This window comes from Melanerpes formicivorus, unplaced genomic scaffold (assembly GCF_026170545.1).
Source record: "Melanerpes formicivorus ecotype bairdi unplaced genomic scaffold, bMelFor1.0.p_v2 SCAF_22, whole genome shotgun sequence".
NCBI lineage: Eukaryota > Metazoa > Chordata > Aves > Piciformes > Picidae > Melanerpes > Melanerpes formicivorus.
In genome coordinates this window covers 6,608,399-6,634,171 of record NW_027142374.1, presented here as the reverse complement: position 1 = coordinate 6,634,171, position 25,773 = coordinate 6,608,399, and the positions used below count along the sequence as shown (strand labels likewise).

Below are 25,773 nucleotides of genomic sequence, written 5' to 3'. Positions count from 1 at the left end.
TTTTAAGCATTCAGGGATCACCGACACTTGGCTGAGAGGAACACAGTGACAGCCAAATGCCAAGCACAGGGCTGTAAAACACTGCATGAGGAAGAGAGATTCCTGCCTAAGGGATTGCAGCAAGTTTCCCATTGCACAGAAAGACAAAAGGTTTCAAACTTCAAGTGTTCTGCTTTTCAAGGAAATTATTATTTTGGACATGACAGGACCCAGTAAGAGATCACTGATCTGCAAGGAATGAGAAGATGCTAAAAGCCTTGAGAACTTGAGTAACAAGAGGAAATTAACATGATTACTATGTTTTAATATTATTAATTCTACATGCCAGACTTCTCTGGAATATTCTCTTCCCACATTCATACCCACACCTTTACCTTGGTACCACACAAATTCTGGATTCAGCTCTGTCCCTTGATCATTAATGCAGACTCCTAAGCTTCAGACTTCAAAGGAACACGCGCATAAGAGTCACGGGCACAGGACTGGAACAGTGTCAAAACTTCCCTGTGCAGGAACCTCCAATCCTGTTTGACTTCACTGTCCAAATATCTTGTTCTATCAAGACTAGGAAATCCAATTATTTAGGTAGGGCTTTCCACAGATTAAGTTAATAAGGGAACCCAACAGTGCCTCATCTCCTTCCGCCTTCCAAGCACTGGTAAATGAAAGGAAATGGGAATGTCTCCTGGGGTAAGGGAAAGACGTGAGCACTCTACAAATGTGCAAGGGAAGAAACCAAAGGCTTCATTGTGTGGATATGCACTTCTCCAGGAAGCCTCTTCCCTTCTTCTCCCTCCTATATGCTGCACAGGATAGTGTTCTTAGGGAAATTTGGTTCAGTTGTAAAGCTTCAGCCACAACACACCACATCACCAAGAAGAGTGATGTTTTCATTTTCTTCATGGTTTTTCTTCTGTATTTTTCATTCCTTTGTCCCTCCCTGATTTCTTCTGTAATCACCCTCACTCTTTCTGATGCTCACAATGTCTCATGCTTCCTTTTTTCTGTAGGTTCCTTTCTGTCATTCGTAGCACACTTCCAGTATCACCAGCATTACTTGGAGCTCCAGTCATGCCTTACTAGTAAATGCTTCCAGCATGAGACTGAATTACTATTTAACACCATACAAATGAAGAAATTAAAGCACAGACAGATTAAGATATAGGTCTCTCCAAGACCCTCAGGGACTCATTTTCATCTAACTTGCAATCAACATCCCACTGAGTTACATTTGAAAATTACATCAATATTCCCCAACCAAGATTAAGCCTCATTGATAGACAGTCATAGAGGCATGCTGGCCTTTTTCAGCTCTATTTATGGCTGCCAGCTTTCAGGAAAATCACCCAACACCAAGCTAACACAGGTACAGTTTCCTGAGTGGTAAGAAAGCTGCCACAGCTTAGCAGATTCAGATATTTTCATCGACATGACAGTCTACACTTGTGCTGAGCTCAGTTAGATGCTACAATGGTGAAGTGTGAGAAGCTACTGTAGATAAACATGCTTCAAAGTGCCCTCATCTGCCTCATGACCCCTAATAAAACGTCAGGCTAAAGTGACAGTACCAGTGGTAGATGGTGTCAGGATGCCATGATTTATTTCCTGAGAAGGTGAACTATAAAGCCAAACTCAGAAAATTCTCTGCCTAATGAGAATGTTGCAATTAGGTCATCACTGAACACTGTGTGACCACAAATTGGAGCAAAAACATTCCCACAGAATACATAATATGTGACAGCAGGTATTTGGAATGAGAACAAGGATTTCATCCATGTAGCCCTGCTGCTGAATTATGCAGATAAACAGTGGTCGTGCAAGAATCAGTTCCAACAGGGACAGGCAGGTGTTGGGATACACAGACCCTGTTCAACACTACCAATCTAAAATCTGAATTCCCAAACATGAAAGTTCATGTCCAACTTTGATGAAATTTAACAGCGTGTTCAGAGCAAGTTTTGGGGTCAGAATTCTATTTAGGTCATGTATGAAGTGGATCCAGGCCATGACTTTCCTTGTACCCCCTGGACTCTGTTTTGAGCAATGCTTTTAATTTCCAATAATTTCTGCTAAAACCCAAACCCCAGATCAGTTCCGCACCTAACTTTGCTCAGGTCAGGCTGTTCATTTTGGTGCATCTCTGAACACAAGACCTTTCTTCAAACAAGAAGATATGGGATTTCAGTAGGAGAACACTCTCTAGACTGGTCACTGAAAATCCCTGACCCTCTCCCACCCTTGGGTCCTGCATAGGCACCAGGAAGTACCTGCTGTTGGGGCAGACAGGTCAGGAGAGTGAAGATTTGTGAGTTAATGGGATACTGTTCTGATCAGGGAGATTAGGTTACAAGGCCTTGTCTTTGAAGACTGGCTTCTTCAGCATGGCACTTTGTTTTACAATTGGAGATTCCTTTTAATTAGAGTGTACTCTCAATTATTTATGACTCATATTACCCACAGAAACTGCCCAAACCCTAAGCCTTAGAAAGGATAACTAGAATAATCATATTTTCATCTCTTTTGTAAAGCACCTTGAGCCTTACTGATGAAAAATGCTAAAACAGGATTAGATGCTTAAAGAATAACTATCCCTAAATAGTGGAATAAAAATGAAAAGTTAGCTAAAATGGAATTTGCTATTTTATACAGCATTATGTATGAATTGAGGGTCATTCATCAGAGGTGACACTAAAAATTTTAACCTGATAATGGAATGGGGATCTTTATGCATCTCACAGTGGGAGTTTCCAGGTGAGGGTTACAAGGTCCAGAGTCAGAACAGCCCCCAGGTGCCCGCACTATGGAAACACGGGGCTATCTTACCTTAAGCCAGTTCTTGGATATTTTACAGCATCCAGCAAAAGCAATGGGTGATTAAGATCACCTAAGTTCCTGTGTCCACCACAACTTCTCCACACTAAAGATCTAGCCTCTAACCTCACCTCCCCCAAAAAGTATCCTGGAATTGAGACAGATGGAATTTATGGTTCTGACAACCATGTGGTAAAAGTCATTAATATTTATGACCCTCCCTTCATCAGTCTGGAAAGGAAAGGCACAATCTTCCAACCTGAGGGCAGACCATGAAGCAGCAGCAGGAATGGCTAAATCCAGCGACTCAAGTGGCTGGTGGGCTCTCCACTCTCTACCAGGAAAGGATGCAAATGCAAAGCTTTTAACTTTCGCGGATTATCACCTTCAGATTGGCGTTTTGTTCTCTCAGAGATCAAAGCAGGACGATTTGGAGTCGTTTCTGCTTAATTCAGAGTTTGGGCCGATGTGGATCAGCTCCTGTGGCTGTCTGGGCTGGCAGGGGCAGAGATTCTACAGGTATGAGGAAGGGACAACGCTTGCAGCTGGGGCAGAGGGCTATGGGTAGCAAAACATCTCCGTGCATTGCTTGGACTTGAAAATGGATCAGGGAGAGGACCGGACTGCTCTACTCTCTCCTTTACACCAACTCTCCTGTCCCCACTCCCTCATTCATCAAACAGTCGCCATCACAACCCCTCACAGCCTTCTCATCTCTTCCCTTGCCCATGAAAAGACTTCGCCGAGACCAGTGGCGGGTGCCTGCGATGACCCCCAGGTACTGGACGCGGTCCCGGGGGGCTGTGGGCAGAGCCACAGAACTGCCCCACACCCGCGCGCCTTACCCTCAGAAAATGGTTAGCGGAGAGACACTGGAGCCTCAGCCCCCGGCTCCGAGGGCAACCCCCGACCTTGGGAATGTCGCGGGGCAGCCCCGTCCCGGGAGATGCGAGGAGGGGGCAACGTGGTGGGGGGAAAGGACCAGCATTGACCTCAGACTGGAAGGCAGGGGGCGCGGACAAGAGCTATGGGGGGTCCGGGGCCAGCGCGGCCGTTAGGCGGGAGCCGGTGCCTCACGCCCCGGCCTCAGCAGCCCCTCCGGCGGAGGAACCCCAGCGCCGCTCCCACTGCACCTGCCCCTGATTCCGGCATCCCTGCTGAGCAGGGTGGCCGCTATGCCCTCCTCGTCTCCGAGGCCCGGAGGGGCAGCAGCCCCTCAAGCAGCCGGCCTCACAGCGGCGGCCTGAACCTCCCTCCCACCACCGCCAACAGCCGCTCCTTACCCCGCGGGCGCCTGCCCCAGCGGCCGCCCGCTCATCCATCTTGCTCCCCTTTCCTCCGAGGTGACAAAGCCGGCATGACAATGAGACACCGAGGAGCTCTGGGAAGTGCCTAGCCCAGATTCAATTATTAACTTTCAACAGTCGGCTGCAACTACGGCACCCGACATCCCCCACTGGGACAGCGCCTGCAAAGGCGGACGGGAAATGTAGTCCTCCCGCCCCGTCGCCGCCCCGCCCGCCAGCCCGCCGGCGGGAGCTCCGGCCCGCCCCGCTCGGTCTCCCCGCCCCGGCGACGAGCGGGAATACATCCTCACTGTGGGGCCGTAGGGCGGAAGGGAGCTCTTTCGGTAGACTTGTTTAGGTTTCCACGGCGTGGCCGATGAAGGAGAGGTGATCCAGGCGGTTCCCATGGAGGCAGCTCATCTCCAGCAGGCCAGGGACACACCGGGGGGGATCAAAGTACAGAAGTCTTCGATGAAACACTATCTGAGCTGTGAGACATACCGAGAAGGCAAGCATCAAGGGGAACACAATGAAAAGGAGGGAATGGAGATGCTGATCCTTTCCTTCAAGAAAGGGGGATGCCTCCCCGCCGTCACGGCATCACTCACAAAATGGCCGTTGCCCACAGGAAGCCCCATTCCTTGGAAAGCAGAGCCTCAGAAAACACCTGTGGTGTTTTCGCAGTTACAAAGGTATGTTTGCCACAGATAGCCTCCAGATCCGCAAGGATTAAGTATGTCCTGGGTCCCCTCTGCCACATCAGGGCTGATGTCCCTTTATAACTAGAACATTTTCTTCGCTAAGAGGATCATCAATGCCTGGCCCAGGGCAGGGGTGGAGTCCCCATCCTTTAAGAGATGAAAAAAATGAGTAGATACAGTGTTGAGGGACACGGCTTAGTGGTGGACTTGGCAGTGTTTGGCTTATGGTTGAACTCAATGAACTTAAACTATCTTTTCCAACCTAACCAATTCTGTGACTCTATGTTCCTGCCCATGGCCACCGAGCCATCAGTGCTATGGGGTCGCTGCTGGTTTTTGAAATACCTTTTCCAAGTACTATTAGATTGCATATTTTATGACACAGAAACCCTTTCCTCTACATCCTGCAGTTAACAGTAAACTGTAAACCTACGGTGAGACACTAATGTGAGATCTCATACATTTTAGCCTTAGAGAAACTAAACTTCTTTATTATAAAGTCTTTCCTATTGGATTTTTTTATAGTCTCAGCCTTGGGGATTTAAGTGCTTTCTACTTCTCCTGGGTCTTATCATCCCAATTACATGCTAAACCTATTAGCTTCACCATTCTATGCTTCTATGAGTTTTTAGACAGCTTTACCTCCTGTCTCTTCCCCAGCCTTTCTAACTAGCAATGCTTCTTGCCCCTAGAACACTCTCAATGGAAGCAATGAAAATTTAAAAGCAGAACTGTCAAAGATTCAGGTCTAGAAGAGTTGCCAGCAAACATGCCAAAATAATCTAGGAAGACCTGTGTGACTACAGGCGGTTTAAAATTTAGTGAGCGAAGGAACCTTTAGCTGCCTTAAGAATATTTTATCACTAAAAAAAGTATTAATAAGAAAAGCTTAAAAAATATCTAGAGACTCTGTCACTCAGGAAATTAGCTGCTGGTCATCAAATGGACAGCTCCTGCAGCCTTGTGTTGACATATTTCATCTATTTTTCTTTACAGACTATAAAGCTGAGCATCTCTCTGGCCTTGTTGCACAAGGTTTGCTATGTTGAGCACACAAAGGTAAACATTGCTTTAGTTAAAAAACAAGCCATGTGGAAACAAAGGAACATTTTAGAGATGTGAGTAGCAAGCATCAGAAATCAGGTGGAAAAGTGCTTTTAAGCACAGGTAACTGTGTTCACGAAGCATTACTTCTTGCCCTATTTGATTATAGATAGCTTTGTTTTGTTGCTTTTGAGGAAGAAGGGAAAAAATGCAACAGAGTTAGAGGTCACACATCAACCTTTCACTGTAAACATGAAAAAAAGGAGCTAGAGAGGGAAAGGCTGCTATTGCTCTGTGGAAATCCAGCAGCACAGGGCTAGAAAAGTGACACTAAAATGGGTTGCGTTGTCACAAGGCCTTTTTTTCCAGAGCCAGACAAGAACGATCTGTTATAAGCCGTGGTGGAATGTTTGTTTTTGTGGTATTGGATTTCCAAAATCCATAGTCTTTTTGTGGCCAAGCAGCTCACTCCTTTCTTTGCCTCGTTAGCGCAGCTGTCGGAGGTCTGCACCCCTGCCTGGAAAACATGAGTAGCAGCGAGAAAGCAATCCTAGCAAGAATCTGCATCAGTCATGCATAAGCAGACAATACTTGGGAGATTTACAAAGGAGGGGAGGAGGAGGAAACCACAGCACTGCAGTCATTTGCATTATTTCCAGTTTCTTTTCTTTCCAATAGTTGCTTGTACCTTTAGAGTATATATTTCACACACAGCTTTATTTGGTTTAACTTCAGCATTAGTGGGTTTGAATTTGCATCCCACTGCGACAGAGCAAAATCTGTCACTAGACTGGTTCTGTATACATCACATTCTTTCCTTTAGTTTTGTTGATGTTATGTACATACATACACATTAACCTAGAAGTATACTCTGTTATGGCTTACTGCTTACCTCAAAGATTCTCTCCACAGTTCGTCCTGCCTCCTTTATACAGGCCCTGCAAAACCTCCCAGACGGCATTCTAATGCTGCTAGGAATTCAAGAGGGGAAAAAAAAAAACAAAAAACACAAAACCAACCCAGCAGTGGCGGCTTCCCATCATTTTTCTCTGATCCAGGAGGATGCTACACAACCAGTTCAGCTGGACCACTGTATCCTTGCAGTTCTTACAAGCAGAACCATGACCCTAATCCAAAACACTTTTGGCAGCTCAGAAACCAGTCTAAGTTTGGAATCCACCTTTGGTTTAGAGACACCCTGTGGCCACCCTGACCAACCCTCTGGGTCCTGCAGCAAGCACAGAAGCCAATGCAGATGGGCAAAATGTAAATTTCTACTTCATGTTTGCACCAAGCTGGTGGTCCTCTGCTGACAGTATTTCCAATTCTGCAATATGCTCAAACCACACACACACCCCTAATTCACAGAATGGGTTGGGTTGGAAGGGATGTTAAAGGTATCTAGTTCCAGCTCCCTGCCATAGTCAGGGACACTTCATACTGGACCAGGTTGCTGAAGGCCCCATCCAACCTGGCTTTAAACACTTCCAGAGGTAAAGGCTCCACAACTTCTCTTGGGAGCCTGTTCCAATGCCTCACCACTTTCCTGCTGAACTGTTCAACTCATGAAAATGTTCCAGCTGTGGCATTTCACTGTGGTGGTTTTACTGCTTTTAGGAGCATGAACCTGAGCAAAGGTGCACTGCAGTTTCAATTGCCAGTGACTCAGGCTTTACCTGCCTTTGTTGTCAAAGTTCCCCCTTGATTAAAATTAGATACATCAGTTGTCTACTCTAAGGCAAGTCACCTAGATGAAAAACACTTTTAAATTTGGGGTTTATTTACTAGACTTGTATATTCAAAATTTCATCTTACTTTAGTACTTGATGGCTTGGAAATTCTAACATAACAGCACATCTGTAATAATTTCCTTCCTTACCAATAAAGTTCAGTAACAACTGGGCACTTACAGACCCACAAAAGCAAAAGGATATTTACAAATATTCTAATTAGAGCAAAAAGAGAAAATACCACCAACCTCTGATGCTGGGAAGAAAATATTTTCATATAGACAGTTCTAAAAATCTGAAAGAAGGACCACATACAAACTGAGAGCACTTTAAATATGTTTATTCAGCAGCTATTACAATCAGCCTCCAAAAAACTGGAGTCCCCTCTTGTTTCTGAACCGTGTCAAGTGATGAAAATGCCTAAAGAACATTGAAGCTAAACAGTGCACTCCTTTCTGAGAAACAGACATCTCTAACGGGGATTAATCTCTTTGAAAAGGCAAAATATAAATATATACACTCTAAATTCACAACAACAGTTTAAACACACTACGTTAATTCAAGTGGGAGAACAGTGGACAAACCCACATCATGTAAACTGCAGTCGTAAAATATCTCTGCTGTCTTCTCCTCAAAGCCTGCCTGGTTCCGGTTTACATTTTGTGATCTGCCTGTTGCAGAGCTGGAATACAGAAGCGCTGAAGTGTTGAATCTCAGGGGCTGTGCACAGGACTGGGTAGTGGGACCATACTCTCTACACGTTGCTCAAGGCATCCACACCAGGAAGAACCTTACCTGTTATAATGCAGTTAAAAAATGGCAATAAAGTTAACAACCTCTCTGCCCTCTAAAACCTAAGCTTTACATTTGCAATCACAACATTTAAACATACCCCAAAAAAAGAAAATACCAGAAATTAGAAGTTAAAAATGGCAAAGCTTGGCTCTACAAATACTCTTCCGTGGCTCTTCAGGCACATAGGCATTTAGTGTGGAAGAGTTTAACCTTTTAGAGCTGCAGTGAGAATCCAGAACACATCTGCAGTCATGTCAGCAGACATACTTAATGCAGTCATTAATTCCCAGTTAATGATGGTAAATATCTATCCAAGTCTCTGCTGAGGTCGGACTCAAACACCTAAGATCTTTTTCCATTAGGTTGGATGGATGGAAACAGATTTTATTGGATCTCGGGAGCTGCGGCGTTTTCCCCTCACCCCCTAGCGTGATGTAAATAGAATTTTGGCATGCGTGACAAAAATTTTAAGAAATAATTAAGAAAGAGAAACAAAGCTGCTGCCTACAGGTCTCATCTTTTACTGAGTCTAAATTAGACAGGTTTAGGTATTGACACACCTCATTCCAGCTGGTGGAAGCAAGTAATACACTCATCTCTGAGTACGAGAGCTCAGGTTTTTGAGAAGCAATGGCTATAGCATTTGTAGCTTTTTGTCTGACTTCAATAATGAGGGGAAACCATTCTGGGTTTGCTTTTCTTTCAGCAAATCTCCCTTTTCTAATGCTCAAGCTGTGTGGCAATACTGAATTTTAATACTGTTCACAACTCACTAGTGGTGGGCTTTGGGATAGATTTTTGTCTTTTTATTTCTTCAAACTTCAGAAGCTTTTCTAATTAGCCAGACTTCCGTTACATTTAAAAGATCACACACACACACGCACATTTTGGGCCAAAACTTAGACAAGTTTGTTCTTTTGAATAAATTGGTTGCACAGTATTTCCTTCGAGCCATCTGCATTCTTTCCCTTTACCACCACTCCCCAGGCAACAGAAACAAAAGCTCTGTCCTTCCATCTAACTGCTGGAAACTCACAGCTGCAATGCAGGGTACTGCAATACCTCTTCTTCAGAGGAGCTGACAGCATTAGATAATTTACACATATTCGGAAACAGCTAATTACCAGAGGAAATGAAAACTCAATGTAACTCATTAGAAGAATCCTGTAAATTCTCCCCATTTGGAGTTCCAAGTGCCCTTGTGCAGGTTTGTAAGTGATCACTAGAGGGCTCCCCAAAACCAGGGTGCTGGAAAGGAGACTTCTGGCAAAAATTCCAGGTATTCTGATGAGATTTCCCTAACAGAAACAGGACATTTTCAGCAGTGGTTAGCATGTCTCAGGGGATCAGCTACAAAAAAAGCAGCCTGCTCTCAAGGCCATTTTCATTTCTATACCAGCATTTTTGCTTTGTGGAAGTGCATTCTCTGCTGTTTACAAGAACACTCCACTTTCTCACCTCTCTTCCTCTAGGACCACAACAAAGAGGAGCTCATAGCTAGTGGTGGAGCAGAAAAGACATTCTTTTGTGTTTTCTTCAATAGCAAGACAATGCAGAGCACCCAGAACTACCTGATTTGATCAAACAGTTAAGATAAAAGAGCAGTTACCCTCTAGCAGTTCCAAGCTGGCACCACCTCCTGTGCTGACATGGCTAACTTTATCCTCAGTGTTCCACTTGGCACAGCAAGTAGCTGTATCTCCACCACCTGTGGTACAAACAGAATCAATGAGATACACAAGAAATTCAGGTTTTGATCAGCTTCAGGGCCATAGCTACAGGCTGCTCCTGCTCCCAAATACACAACATTAGCACATCCTGCAGCTTTTAAAGCCCTGAGTCCAAGCTGAAGGACAGATGCAAACATGAGGACAGAAGAACAGTCTGACAAGTATTTTTATCATAGTACTGGCATGCAGAAGCTTTCTTGCTGCATTCAGAAAGACCAGAACATCTACACCTACTTACCAATAATAGTGATGCTGCCCTTTCCAGTGACTTCTACCACTTTGTCCATCAGGGCTTTGGTTCCTTTGGCAAACTTGTCCCACTCAAAGACACCAACTGGACCATTCCACACAATTTGCTTGGCCCTTCCCACAACTTCAACAAACTTCTTGACACTTTCAGGACCACAATCCAAGCCCTAGAACAAGTAAGGAAAGCCACAGATATACTTAATGCTGACACCCATCTCAAATCACCAATGGCTAGCTGGGATCCTTAGAAGCTTCCCTTTCATCCCTGGACACAAAGAGAATTTCTCTGCACTGAATACTGAGGAACAAAAAGATTTGCCAGCAGCAGCTGCTGCAGTAGGCTGGAGTCTGGTGTGGTATTTATCTTCCCAATGCAAAAAAGTAATTTTTCACCTCTCCTATAGGGAAAGGCTAGGAGAGGTAGTGTTGGTGGAGAAAGCTCCAGGGAGACCTTACAGCCTTTCAGTACTTAGAGAAGGAAAGATGAGAACGGACTTGTGAGCAGGGCCTGTTGTGACAGGACAAGGGGTGATAGGTCTAAACTAGAAGGGGGAATGAAAAACATTTTCACATTGCAGGTGGTGAGACCCTGACCCAGTTTTCCCAGGGAGGCAGTAGAAGTCCTATCCCTGGCACCATGGCAGGCTGTTTGGGGCTTTGAGCAACCAGCTCTAATTGAAGATGTCACTGATGACTGCAAGGGGGGTTGGACTGGGTGACCTTTAAAGGTCCCTTCCAACTCAAACCATTCTGATTCTATGATTTTCACATCAATGTCAGATGCCTGAAGCCTTAGTTAGAAACTTTTGGCAAAGCTACTTAAACTCTAGTCAAATAAGAGGGATTTCTACTGCATTTAGATCTGAAAGCTTTAGAGTTTTGCTCTTTTAATCCAAATCTTATGAAAGCTACTTTAGACTTAAAAATTCAGAACAACACATTAAACCAATACACTCTACAGTGCTTGACTGCCTTGAGAAACATTTGCAATGGATCACAAATGCTTTCTACTCCTTTGAGACACATCCTTTCCACCCCACTGATGCCTCCTACTTCTTTCAGTGCCTTGCCTACTAAAACCTACCATCCAGCCAGCAGGAATGCCTGAAGCCACTGTGGCTTGTCCAGTCTGTGCATTCTCATCAAATTTGTCTGCAGTGACGAAGTCAACAGGCAGAGTAATCTTCACACCATTCTTCTCTGCCTTGGCCATCAGGTCTTTCACAATTTTTGATCCCTCTTCATCAAACAGAGAGTTGCCTATCTATTTGAGAAAAGTAAGACAAGTGTTTAGTTACCAGTCATTACAGAAGAGACTAGCAGTGGTCAGGCCAAACTGCTCAGACAGCAATTCTGGAAGACTCTTTCTCAAAGCACCTAGCTGGACATGGGCAGTAATCTGATTTTTGCAATGCAATTGTCCAGTAACTTCTCAGTGCTCCCTACTCCTGCAGAGTAGAGATAGCCAGTTCTCACTACCAGAATACACAAGAGACATTGTGACCATATTCTTTACTAGAAGCAGATAAAACATGGCTCTTTTCATACCTCCATGTTGTTGATCACTTTGAGGAAGGTGAATGCCATTCCACCACCAATGATCATCTCATTGACCTTATCCAACATGTTACTGATCAGCTGGATCTTATCCTGAACTTTGGCTCTGGTGAGAGAGAGAAGGAAAAGAATTAATAATGTACCCACTGCCCAAAACTCCTCAGACAGAACTTACTCTCTAGTAATCTTTAGCTAAGACAGCATGAATCAGAGTGGTGGAGGTCATCTAGTCCAACCCCCAACATGCTAAAGCAAGGTCACTCACAGCAGGTTGCCCAGGATCACAATGCCCAGGCAGGCTTGGAATCTCTCTAGAGAAGGATACTCCACAACTTCTCTGGGCAGTGCTCTGGCACCCTGACAGCAAAGAACTTCCTGGGATCTAGTTTTGCCCATTGTCCCTTGTCACTGGCCACCACTGAAAACAGTCTTGCCCCATCCTCTTGACTCCCACTCTTTAGATATAGATAAGCATTGAGAAAATCACCTCTCATTCTGCTCTTCTCCAGGCCATGTGGTGCTTTCAAACAGCTAAAGGTATTTTCCCTCTGAAACACTCTCAGAGCTCCTCCTTTCACTCCTCAAGATGCAATCAGCATTCATCAGTCCTTGGCCACACATTGAGTTTGGTGCCAAGCTCCTAGACTGGGACATGCTGGTCACTTATACACCTCTCCGAGGTGATTTTGTTCCCACTGGATTTACAATACTTACAGGCTTTACTAACAGGCCTGATGTTTTAATGCTTTGGCCATCCTAGCTGCTGCTCTAACCTCAACATCTTATGAGGTAACCAATAAACTTTCCCATGGTAATACACTTGCAGCTTCCATCAAAGGCAGCAAGAGGTGTCTAGCACTTACTGGTGGCTCACCTGCAGCTGTAAACCTTGAAAGGTACTAACAAAAAGAAAAAAGCAGTGTACAGTACAAGCAGGGTCATGGAAGAAGCTTAAAACTATGTAAGAACTAAATATTACTTCTTGTTAAAAACATCATAGATGAAAAGAGCAGGATTTAGCCACATATTTCTATGAAGAATGTGGGAAACTTACGGTGTTACACTTTGTGTTAATTAGCAAAGTATTTTGATTCACCTGATGAACTGAAATATACTGTCACAGAACTACAAAACTGGGTGCACATGGTGAGAACCAGCAGCAATGGGAAAATATTTCTACACAGAAGCAGTCACTTGGTTTTGTACTTCCAAGTTTCTCTGCACACCAGCTGCATGGAAGAGTGGAGGCCTGTCCAGCTACAGTAGGTGACCACTGCATGACAGGTCAATTTGCACAGTGCTGAGCCTGCAGGATGCTTGTACTCTGAACTCTGGAGGAAAGGTCACCAACAATGTCTCAGGGCCATCGTGTCTATCTAACAGCTCTTCTGCTTCAGTTGTACAACAAAGTGCTCTGGACTATCTCAGTTCTGGGTATGTAGAAGGCCAGGAGATAAGATGAGCAGACACTGATAGTATCATCACAGGAGTGCATAGTCAGTTACCTCTTCTCAAATTCACATCTCCGAGGTCTTAAGACCTACCTACAAATCTCAGCTGTAGGTACAGTTAAAAAGGAGCCAAAGTTGTTTGAATCAAGCCAAAATAGTTTTTCCATCTGTTACAGGGGAGTTAAAGGGAAATACAGAGTTGATATGTTCTTGAGTATTACCCTCCAAGAATTGCTAAGAAGGGTCTCTCTGGACTCTCTAGTGCCTTAGCAAAATAATCCAGTTCTTTCTTCATTAAGAAGCCAGCAGCCTTCTGGGGCAGGTTAACACCTACCATGGAGCTGCAGAACAAAAGTTAAGAGTGAGGAAAGGAACATAATGGCAGTCCTTTAGTCAGCTGCAGCCATGAGAATAGCTACCACCTGCTTGGAAACACAAAGGTTTGGTTTATCCTGGTTTGGTAAGATGGCTGCACATTTTCCAATAGTTTTTGCACAGACATACTGGTATGCAAGAAATTTATAGTGTTAGTGATTCAAAATGCTGAGGGACTTATCAATAAGCTCAGCAAAAGCAGACATGTCTTCCTCCAACAGCAATGGATTATGAAATCAAGCTCAAAGAGAACCAGTTGAGCTTGCAAGTACATGTACCTAAAAACACTCCATGAGAATAATCAATATGGAGCTATTAATCTTTTGGAAAAGAGATCTGCTGCAATTGCAAAATAATTTACACAACTCCTAAGCAAGTAATTTTTGTATCTTCAAAGTCTAAAATGTCAATACAAATCTTAAGCCCTTTGGCTGCCTCCTGTTCCCAGAGGACAGCTTGAAAGAGCAGATAGTAGTGACAACTGCCTCCACTGAACCCACTACTTGAGAACAATCACAGCAGAATGATAATGGGATCAGCCCAAAAGGCAGTTAAAAGCCCTTGCAAGCACACTGTGAGTGTTTCTGTGGCACACATCATTCTGCAGTTCTGCTGTGAAAGGAAAGCAGGTACACACCTGTGAGCACGGTGGGCAGTTCCAAAAGCATCATTGACATACACATCACCCAGTTTAGAAAGAGAGGCTCTGAAAGCCTCCACTTTTGCAGCATCAGCCTTGATCTAAAACAAGAAAGAACAGCAAGTTTGTGCTTTTCAGGCACACAGAGCTGAAACTAAAGTCACAGTCAGCAATTAGACTGTAAATCCAAAGCAAAGTCATCTGTGGAAAGACTCTATAGTCCATCTGTGGCTCACTGCACTTTATCGCTCTTTCCCAATCTCGTAGGAGCAACATAAAGGTTTAAATGGTTTAAACTCCATGTTAGAATCCTGAGATTGCTATGACAGGCCTGAGGACTGTTCCCACTTCAGCTTCTAATATATCAAAAGAGCAGGAATTAACTGCAGGCACTACCAACCTTTCAGTTACCCTCCAACAGATTCCAGTTTTGTGTAGGGAATACAGGTACCACAGAAAGGGTGTGTAGAGACAGATCAATGCTGGGAGGAGACTAAACATACTCAGGCTCAGTTACCAAACAAGGAAAATGTGGTCTCCAAGAGCCATGGGTAAAAAGATGAGTTCCTAACCTAAAAGACTAGATTTAGTGACCACGTTGAGGATTAACTTAGAAACAACCTGCACACTACACCGAGCCACAGTGAAAACAGCCAACACTGAGAAGCTGGAGATAAGCTTAGCATGTAGTGGGCAACGCATTTATCTTAAAAAGACTTTTTCCTCTACCTTCCAAGCATCTTACCATACCCTCATGGGCCAGTTCATGAACTTCAGTTTTCTTCCCCATTATGAAAAAGACAGCAGAGCTCACTGACAGTGACTGTTCAGACCTAGTTTACAGCCACTTGCTATAAACAGCCCAGGATGGAACTCAAGTGACCACCTCTCCCAAGTACCAGTTTCCAAGCACCAGCCAGCAATCTGCATTACCATTTCTACAGCACTGACTTTCACCTCTGTGAGGACAAGCAGCAGGTCAGCCAACAGCTCCTCTCCTGTTGTGCTAAAGCTGCAGCAAACATTTGCCCATGCATGCACCCAGCACAAGAAGCTGGGAATCACAGAAATGAAAAAAAAAAACCCAAGGGACTGCTTCCCAAAGATTAAATTCCTGCCACACTCCTCTCCCTAACACCATGCTGGCTTTGTGGCACAGTTCTAGCAGTAAATAATTCCACACACGTTCAGTTTCTCAATGCCACCTGTAAAGGCTTGTGTAGTTCTCTGGGCTACTTTTTAAAGTTACTGTGTCAGCCCATGAAGGGCACCACACCACGTCAGCATTCTACTCCATGGCCTGGATCCAAAAGGAGCCAAGGCCTGCATAAAGTCAGCGGGGTCACCACTGCTAAGAAAAGCAGCTGTCTGAAGCTTCCTGACCTTCAAGAAAATGTCAGAGGTCTAAGGCAGCTTGGTTCTAGATGACCACTCATAAGAGCAAACAGGTTTATAAAAGGGTTTGATAATCCCTCTGCTGCAGAGTATTTAAACACTAGCCAGATAATCACAAAAGAAGCATCATTCTTAGAGCCCCAGGGCAAGAAACTGATTCCAACAGACCTTGGTTTTTGTTTCTGACATACCAAAATAATGTCTAATAAGCAGCAGCCAATTTTGTGCACAGCCCTGTTTTGCTTCTTTTTCCTTCTTTTACACTCATCTGTAGCCTTTCACTTCAGATGTTTCACTGTGGAAATCCAATGCATTTGACTCAATGCATGACTCAGTTTGACTCAATGTGTTACTTTTGCACGGCATGGTACAAATGGTTGGACACACCAAACTGAGCCACTTTAACATCCTTCCAAGAGCAAATTCACAAACTGCTGCTGGTTCTTTGTCCATCTGCAGCAAATAAGGGCTAAGACCAGCGCAGAAATGCACAAAGGCTCAGCTTGAAATTTCACCTTGTTCCCGGAAGCATCCTTCCCTTTCCCTTCTTCTTCTACATGGAATCGGAGGTTCTCTAGCAGGATGATGGAGCCAGGTGCAGGATTGGCACAGGCTTTCTCCACCTCGGGACCAACACAATCTTTCAGGAATAAGACCTCCCTGCAAACACAAGGTATATGCTGTCATCCCACCAGTGACTCTTCTTTTCAGGAAGGAAAGCATTCAAGAACACTGACAGGGCCTGATGCACAGTGTCTTGCTCTTCTACTTTACCTGCCCATGAGTGCTTTAAGCTCCACAGCTACTGGGGCCAAAGAGAACTTTTCAGGCATGGGAACACCATCCGGGCGACCCAAGTGACTCATCAAAACCACCGACTTGGCTCCATGATCCAAGCAGTGCTTGATGGTTGGAACAGCTGCCTTGATTCTACAAGGGCAGAGAAGAACAGATTAAAAATTAATTCAAGTAGAGTTTACCAGGCAAGGAGACTTAATGACCACTTGCACAAGAGCCCTGGAAGTTATCCCTCAGAACCAACAAAATACATGGAGCACAAGAGCTAGGCAGAACTATTACTTAAGAAGTTCATACTACCTCTGGTGATTCACACAATTCAGCCTACCTCTCACCAAAAAATAGCAGGGCATCACCACCAGTCAGGGGATGGATGGGCTTCCTAACAATGTACCCTTGCTAGAAAAAGAATGTAGGAGAGTAACCACACCCCACAGACCACAGCTTTCCCTGTGGAGCTAACCCAACCCACTCTTCTAGGTATCATGACATCCTGAAGCACAGTGGACTTTGTAATCTAAATCCTATTGATTGCTTGTAGTAAGAAGTGCCAGGACACACTCGAACTTGACTGGGCTTCATGGTTTAGTCTGTGATCCTGAAGCAATACAGACATGGCAGGAATGCTGAGCAGCTAGTGTATTGTGGTGAAAAAACTGGCATCTGCCTGTTAAGTGACAGATAAGACATCTGAAATCCTGCTTCTACACCCCCGTGTGTTTGCTGCACCAAAACAATCACTCTAACATGAGGCAACAAGTTAACACAACCCCGGGGTAACCAGGAAGCAGAAAGGCTTCTGGATACTACCAAAAGATCCAGGAAATTATTCACACAAAGCCAAAGGGATGCAGTTGTGAAATGCTTGTAATATTTCAATCATATTTAAAAAATGAAGTTTAGTATCTGTACAATTAAGAGACTTTTCTATATGCTTTCCACAGCAGCTATGGTGAGAAGAGGCCTTGCAGTTAGTGTAGCTTGCTAATTGCTGCAGGGAGCTTAATTCACAATTGTTGGACCTTGCCTGAAAGAAGGTACGAGCAATGACAACTTCATCAGAGACTGGTACCAGGACTGGGCTAAAATCAGAATGATAACAGACTTTGGGGCTTTCATCTGGGATGGACATGATGGCTCACCTTTGATTGTTGGTTATTTTGTGATCCTTCATTGGAACATTGAAATCAACCCTAAAAAAAAACCAAACACAAGTAAATACAAATATCCTTTACAAAGAGTGAGGGAACCTGCCCATGAAGGTGCTGTGTAGGAAAGAAAATTACAATTAGAGTAAGACTGTCAGCTCTGCCATGTATGCAAGGTCCGTTTTGAAATCAGTCTGTAACTACCTATTTCTGCCTTTAATGACAAGAACACAAATGGAAAACACCTAATAGAATGGCTCAGTGAAGCTGTGCCACCAATACATCCTGATACTCAATGACACAGTGGTAGTGATGCTGAAGTAGAAAATAAAACTGAGACTGAACAAGCTCCCCACAACCTTTTCATCTTAAACAGCATGTTTTCAGATCACCAGCTAGGAGCTCCTAGGGGAAAGGAAGGAAATAATGAAAAGTGACATTGTGTTCTCTAATAAGGCCTCTAAAATACTTAGCCGGAGCACTATGGCCAGTAGGAAGGCTGGTCTGCTAATTCAAATTTCTATTCTCTGCAACTTAGTGCTGTGGCATTATCACATTTCCACTGAAGACCTGACCCGAGGTAGCTCTCCTATGATGAATGGATGGAATGGAGGAGTTCCACCAGCCATTTCTGACTAGCATACCTTGTGCCCACGTGTTGAGTAGCAGCAGCAGGAGGAAGCTGTGTTGCATAACAGCAGAGGCAGGAATTACTCACAGAATGGGGAAGGGAACAGCTAATCGACTGTAATAGCGTATCAGAAGGACGAAAGTGAAACAGGGTGTTACAGTTTAGCTTCCATCCTTCTCTATCTTTAACAAAGAGCAACACCACTCAGGAAGCGGCAGATTGCTCAGCACGAGAAACGCGCAGAAAGACAAAAAGCTGCCAGTAAAACAGGAGTAGCTGAGCAGAAAGAAATTGAACTGTCAGCCCCACACTGCAGCGGACTAATTCTAGAAAGGGGAAAGAAAAGGCCATTATCGACCCATTAGTCTAAAAGGAGAGAACAGAAGAATGGTTGGCTTTAGAGAGCCATCAGAGGCGCAAAAGACCTAGGTCCGCCTTCCTCCCCACCCTAGACCACTGAAATCTGAGCTCCCCCTGAATCCTCTCTCCTCCTCATTCCCAGTTTCGCCTGTAGCTTTGGCATAAGGACAGGGAGATAAGCAAGTTATGATCACGCCAAAATTGTGACAAATATGAGAAGATAGAGAGCTACAGATTTTAGCAGTACTGAGAGCACATGGTGACTCTTTTCACAGCCAACGAGATGCAGGCGGCAAACGCAAAGACTGGGAATTCATCTGCTGCTTCACTCAGTTTTAGTAGCCCATCACAGATTAACGTGCATTAACTATGAGTAACCCATCTTCTGCCAAAGCAAGGCTGTTCTCTGTGACACAACTCAGAAAGGGAAAAACCAGTCAGAGAGAAAAAAAAAAATCAGAAGAATCAGTTGTTGCAGAGATAAATCCCGTACAACAAAAGATCTGTTTAAGAAGCACATGCAAATTCTGAGCCAGCTTCTTCGGTCCTCATTACAAGGCTAGTTTCTGGTAGTCAAATTTCTAGCGAACTACTTCAAAATTAGGTAACAGAGAGATGAGATAAAAAGAATGAGTTATCTGACACAGACTACAAGGAAGTAAAAGTTACGATGTTATTATTCCTGCTGACTCACTGAGCAAGGCACAGACACATAGTAGCGACATTATGGTGACCTTGGACAAAGAATCCCACGATAAGAGTATTTTGGATGTATCACAATGTACCTCGATGCCATTCTCTCCCAATATTTAGCAGCAATTCCAACAGAAGGCTTTTTCAGCAGGCTTTGATGTTTTATAAATATGCTGTAAATCCCCGTTTCAGGGGTTTATACCAGGACCTGCTGAATACCCGCAATTTGTTTCTTTTTACAAAGCACAGAATTATTATTAAGGGAGATGTCCAGAGATATATTTTCACTTTTTATTCTAATGCTTTTGGGTTTGCAGGAAGAAAGAACTGGGGAGTAAGTCTCGTTTTTAATGACAATACGGCAGAATGGCTGGTTTTCCCCTCCAGCAGCCTGTGGACGAGGCACGTGCAAGCTCAGTAATGTGCCAAGGCAGAGCCTTGCGGCTTCAGCTCGCCGGTACACGATGCCTGCCTCCCTCCCTACCAGAGTGCACCTCGGGCAGCGCTGGACACCGTCCACGTCGGCTTTGCCAGGGCTGAGGAGGCCTGGATTTACACTCCTCCCCATCAATCAATCACATCCCACTCACAAGGTACAGAGACTTTTTTTGACGGGTAATTCAGGATGCACAGGCCCTTTACAATACCCAGCGTACGAGATTAAAAAACTAAACCAAAACCCCACAGAAATTAAAGTGCCGGACTCAGACAAGAAGCTGCCGAGGACAGAGATGACTCGCTGCTGCCTGGAGAAAGCCGCACGGAAACCCGCCCGCCCCCGGACAGACGCCGAGCCTCGCCGCACGTCCTCGGCCTGCTCGGACCCAGCCCGGAGGGCGGGCGGGGCTCCCCCCCTCCTCCAGCTCCGGGAGGCTCCCACGGCTGCCGGTCTTCCTCGCAGGGCCCGGCCGATACTGAGTGGCAACCCTGGCACAAGCTGAGGCAGCAGGACCAGGCCATTCCTCCCGGCAGGAACGCGTGCGTTTGGCCCCAGTTCCTCACCTCATGACGACCCGCTTGCCCTTCACGTCCACCTTATCGAGGGTGAGCTTGTTGGAGAGAGACATGTTTACTCCTGACCAGATCCGATCCTACCTGCTGCTCTCCTCTATACCGCACTTCTGTGCCACTACCCGTGCTATGCCGCAGCGACTGCTAGCGCCACGGGCACCCAGCGCTCCCCGCCCCTGCCCGTTAGCGATTGGGCCGCACTGCCCGCCGCGCGGCGCTACTGGCCGAGCTGCTTGCCCGTCGGCGGAGTGCCCACCCCCGCGGAAGGGCGGGCTGCGGCGGGAGGCAGGTCACGTCCCACACGCAGCCTCGCGGCCCGGCCTAGCCTGGCCTGGCCGCCTCCGGTGAGGCTGCCTCAGCGGCGCTGCTGTGGTGTTTGGGGACGTACGCGCCTGCTCTGTAGCGGCTTCCTTAACAGGGGTCCTGGGAGGCAGTCAAGCATCCAACCACGAATTTAAAAGTATATTTGGCTGGAGAATTAAGAATCGATGTGCGGGAATGAAAACTCAATCTGCAGCGCACCACACGACTTGGTTTTTTTTCTGGGAAACAAGGCACAGCATCTCCTGCAGGGAACAACCTGCCTGGTCTCACAGCAATTTCCTTTCATCTTTTGGATAAAATCCCCTATTTGTTTCATTTCCTCCTTCAGCGTTCACTGAAATTAATCTTTGATTTCCAGCCTCTGAACATCCAAATTCTGGATGTTTGCGGGTAAATTATTCATAGATGTTGAATGCGTGTTAATTGTTTGGAATTACAGAACCATAAAATGGTTTAGGCTGGAAAATACCTTTAAGATCAAGTCCAACCACAAGCCCAGCACTGCTAGGTCACCACTAAACCACGTCACCCAGCACCACATCTGCACCGCTTTGAAACCTTTCCAAGGATGGAGTTTTCACCACTGCACTGAGGAGCCTAGATCAGGCCTTGACAGCCCTCTGGGGAAGAAATTGTTCCTTATGTGCAGCCTAAACCCCAGGTGAAGGTCAGATGGCTGCACAGCCAATAGGTATGTCTGCTGTAGGCCTGGTGTCTCAGCTGAAAGAACAAGACAAAGCCCAGAATACTTTTAAGTGACCCAGACAGATGAACGCTTCAAGATAACTTGTAAAAATAACTGTTCAAAGGCATGCGCTTCCCAGAAGTGTGGTTTGTGTGCTGACAGAAAATTGCCTGGTCCAACACAATGTATGTAGCTTACAAAGCAGTGTAATGTTCTGTACACTGTGAGAAAATGGAGCTCATTGTGTCTTGACTTCCACCCGTGGGATAGCTAGGCCTTTCTCTTTGCTGGCAGGGTTTTTTTTTCCCTTTGGTTTTGTTTGTTTATTTTGTTTGTGGTCTGGGTTTTGGTTTGGGTTTGGTTTTTTTTTTTTTGTATGCCCACTAAATTTACAGAAAGTGCTGAGGAGACTGTGATAGCAAGTCAAGTGCCTCATAACATTGGTTCTTTGCTGGCAGAAAGGCCAGATGTCAAGGAACAGCCTACAGCAGGCAAGCAAAGTGTGGGCAAAACAGAGGAATACAAGTATACACTTACAATAAATTCAATATGAAGTTATGCTTAGAAATCCAAACTAATGCATTGCTCATGTGTGGGCTCTGGACAGAAGAGAAGGAGGTTCCTCTGCAAGATTTGTCAGAAGGCTTGGAAAGTCCTGGGTGAGCCTCCAAGACAGGGTGGAGACATCAGTTCACCTGAGTTACATGGCAATTCCAAGAGCAATAAAAGTTGAAGTAACACAAGTAGGAATTAACACAATTAGGGTGTGAAATTACCTCTTAGGATGGAGAAGACCAGGCAAGCATCATCTTACCAGTGTGAGTCTCAGTAGCTTCTATAACTATATACCATACAATCAGGGTTAAAATTAAATTAGCTCCAGTAAAGGTCTCAATTACTGCAGAGTAACTGAGGTGTATGCAGGGGTGCATCCTGTGAATGAGTAAACCAGCCCTGAGTTTGAGGAGCTGGCAGGGTCCTTGTAACACATAGGATCTCAAGGGTACTCAGAGCATCACCAGTGGGCAGGTACATCTGGAAGTATCAATTGTAATACAAATCCATTAAATGGTCCCGACTCCAGCTTTCCTAGCAGTGGAGAGCATTCCATTTTCAGGTCTTCTTGCAGGGTTTGTGGAGTAGAAGAGCTCTCTCAGGAGTAGGAATCACCTTCACACAGACATGGTTGCCAAGATTGGGTTTTGCCCACAGAGCCTGGAGCGTTAAGTGACAGCTGGTGAACAAACACATTAGAGGGACTCTGGGTAAGATAGGATACAGATCCACAGGAGCTGTAACTATGTAACTGCTCTGAAACGAATCTATTTCTTTCTCACCATTCTATTTTGTGTTGTTTTCTTCAAAGGAAACAGTTAAATTCCTTGATGCTGACTCAGAAAGGAAGGTTCAGCTGCAGTCCACAACCACATCCTTGCAGCATCTATTACTTTCCCAAGTAAACGGACTCGTTCATAGACAAGACTTTATTTTAAAGAGCTTTCGTGCCAAGTAAGGTGGAATTTACTTCTAGGGGTAAAACCGTGTTGAAGAGATGTCACAGTGTGTGGCACAAACTCAGTAACATGAGCACCCAGGATAATGGAAGATCGCTGCATATCACAGCTGACTGAGGGGAGAAGACAGACAACTGCTAACCCCCAGTGAGAAGAGAGCATTGAGGAATAAGGAAATAAGCAAGCCAGAGGTAAAAATAATTAAATAAACCCCACCAAGAACACTCTGCTTAGTAGGACTAACTCCACCACACCTATTTACATCTAATGGGCCAGTAGTGTACTGCACAACTAGTCTGTAGTCATCTGAAATTAGAATCTTGGTGCAGTTATAAGGATCTATTGTTCTGGACAAAACTGCAACCATAAGGACACCTTATAAGGTGTTAGGCACATAGGGTATCATGAGGTGCTTCTGTGTGCCTTATGAATGTAAGGTGTGCTCTGGTTTTATGCTTGCTTGCTTTTTCTCCATTTTTTTGGATGAGAAATATTAGTTAGGGGAATTGAGAGAAAGTCATATGAGAATCTGTGGTGGCAGGACATAATTCCAGATGGGATATGGCCAGGGCACCAGAACTTGTGCATTATAAAGAAGTTACAAAGAAAGGGGAAGTATTACAGACGTGTTTGAGACTCAAAGCTCACTTCCACGCTTGAGTCACCTTTCTGTCCTTCCCTCCTGTTGTGAAATATTTGGAATATACTGCAAATATTTAAAGAAAAAAGGCCCCTGTAAACAGTTCAGAGCCTGTACTTTTAAATTAATCAGTGAAACAAAGCCAGGAGGGCAAAGGGCTGGCAATGAATAAAAACAAGGATAGACATGTGACCATCCTAGGAAGTAAATTCTAAGAATCTGAAACAGAAGTTGTACTTTTGACAGATGTAGCTATTGCCTGTATGATCCTGCCTGCCTTGTTTAGCCAAAAGGAATGGGAGTGTGGCAAGTTCACACAAATCAGGGGCTTTGGTGCACCAGCCTGCATTTTTATATGAATCAAACTGAGGTTCTGTAGTTTAGAGACCAATAGGCTGCATCTTGATCTCTATCCCATGATCTAGCCTTCAGAAATTTGCTGCTTTTATAACCACCCTCTGCATTTGAAGCTTCTACTTAAAAACAAGCTTCAGCACAAGTTCCAAGCTTTCTCCTTGCAGTCAAGCACTATTTGCCAGGTGAGAACTCCCTGGGAAATGTTAATGTTCTACCAAGATTTTGTTGTGGTCTCACAATTCCTGCAAGGTGCAATGGAATGGTTGTAGGTTTTTTTCCTGCCTTTCAGCAAGAGTTACAGTATGCACACACCAGGTTAGCTTTCACCTCTTTATTCTAAATAAAAGGTGGAGTTACCTGCTGACACACTTCTCTGCCCATCAGGGCATGGCAGGGTGTCTGCCTCCATAGAACACCCACTGCACTGCCAGTATTCCCAGGAAGAAGCATTGTAATGTAAGGACAAATTAGGAAAATTTAATAAGATTTATACCCACAAACTGACTATTATACTGAAGATTAAAGCATGCATGAACACAAATCCAGTACATCCTCACCAACTCCAGCTTTGGCTGGTTTGTGTAATCATTCCCATCTCTTCCTTTTAATAATCTCTTGGGATATGGACTATATAGCCAGTTTGACACTGGGGAAAAACTGCCTGAAGTACAGGCACAATTCAAAGCTGCTAGCACAGAGAATTAACACATACATCTTCTGGCTGCTCCCATTACCCACCTAACATGAGCAGGATGGCAAATAATTGACTGCAATGTCACTTCCAGTATTAGCAGGGAATGAAGGGCTTCAGGTCTGTGCAAGCATAAAATTGGATGGGGAGTTAAACTGATAATGAAAAAATTCAACTCTATACATACTCTCTCTCTTGTCTTGTATCTGAGCACATAGGTGTAGAGCTCTCAAATTCTCCTCAATAAATCTTATTGATGTGTTTAATGGGGTACAAAAAATTATCTTGCCCCTTCAGCAGTGTTTATTCATGACCTAGTAGGCATGATACAAACTCACTGCTGCTACTTAAATGATCCATGCAACTGTGAGGAAAAAAACAATCGAAATCATATTGCCAGTAGCACAGCTCTAGTGTCAAGACACGTGCTAAATTTGTGACCTTTATGGCTTGTCACTGTTCTGCAGAGAAGTTTTCTAAATATGTTACTTTGAAAAAATAAAAAAGGAGGGGAAAAGAAGAAAAAAGAAAGAAGCATCTTTAAAGAAGATACTGTATTCATACTAACATGAAAGTATTTAGGGAGTGGCTAAAAAGAAATTGTCCTGGTTTAGAGTGGGACAGGTCCTCTGTTGCCCTGAGAGGGGCAGAAGAATGCTGCTCACAGAAATAGATTGGATAGTGATGGAAAGTTTAAATGGAAAAGCAATTGATGTTCTGCAAAACTACAGAGCATAGTGGTAGAGATATCCCAAAACCTACTGAGTTCCCTTGCACCACACCCCGAAAGCCTCCAACACTTCCCTTCTCCCCACCTGAGGGTACACCCAAACCCCCCAGGGCTCTTTCTGCCCCCCACACTGCTAGGCTAGTCCCAGGCTGGCCAGGCCAGAGACTTCCCCCTGCCCCACTCCTTATCCTGGCATTAGGCCTAAACAGGCCTAAGAGGCCCGAGACACTCCTCCACTGTTTAACCGATAGGGAAGCATCTCCCACAGGAGCAGAGAGGGAAGAAAAAAAAGTGACTTTGCAGATGGATTTATAGGGTGCAGGATTTGTGGGTAGAAATAAGCTGTTTCCTGTGTCCACCTACTGGGTGGACACTCTGCACACCGAAGGTATAACCTATGCGGCAGCCCACAAAACTCCCAGCCTGA

At 44.8% G+C, this 25,773-nt stretch overlaps 2 protein-coding genes across 3 annotated transcripts in view; both read right to left on the bottom strand.

Annotated features, from left to right (window-relative positions):
• AMOT (angiomotin) overlaps positions 1 to 4,262 on the bottom strand; it is a 70,317-nt gene extending 66,055 nt beyond the window's left edge. The window contains exon 1 of the mRNA XM_068151998.1: positions 4,095 to 4,262. The gene's annotated coding sequence lies outside the window, so the exon portion shown is untranslated. The remainder of the gene's footprint in view (positions 1 to 4,094) is intronic.
• Positions 4,263 to 7,896: 3,634 nt separating this feature from the next.
• Positions 7,897 to 20,556, bottom strand: PGK1 (phosphoglycerate kinase 1). Of its 2 annotated transcripts, XM_068151994.1 has the most exons (11): positions 20,397 to 20,556; positions 17,705 to 17,755; positions 16,539 to 16,694; positions 16,280 to 16,424; positions 14,367 to 14,470; positions 13,576 to 13,695; positions 11,895 to 12,009; positions 11,431 to 11,610; positions 10,336 to 10,513; positions 9,977 to 10,075; positions 7,897 to 8,367 (listed from the first exon to the last, which is right to left on the bottom strand). In XM_068151994.1, exons 1-11 carry the CDS (start codon positions 20,459 to 20,461, stop codon positions 8,327 to 8,329), a joined length of 1,254 nt encoding a protein of 417 aa, XP_068008095.1. In that variant the 5' UTR covers positions 20,462 to 20,556; the 3' UTR covers positions 7,897 to 8,326. The 2 variants fall into 2 exon arrangements, with proteins under 2 accessions (XP_068008095.1, XP_068008096.1); XM_068151995.1 differs by lacking the exon at positions 13,576 to 13,695 and having other exon boundaries at positions 20,397 to 20,555.
• Positions 20,557 to 25,773: the final 5,217 nt, after the last annotated feature.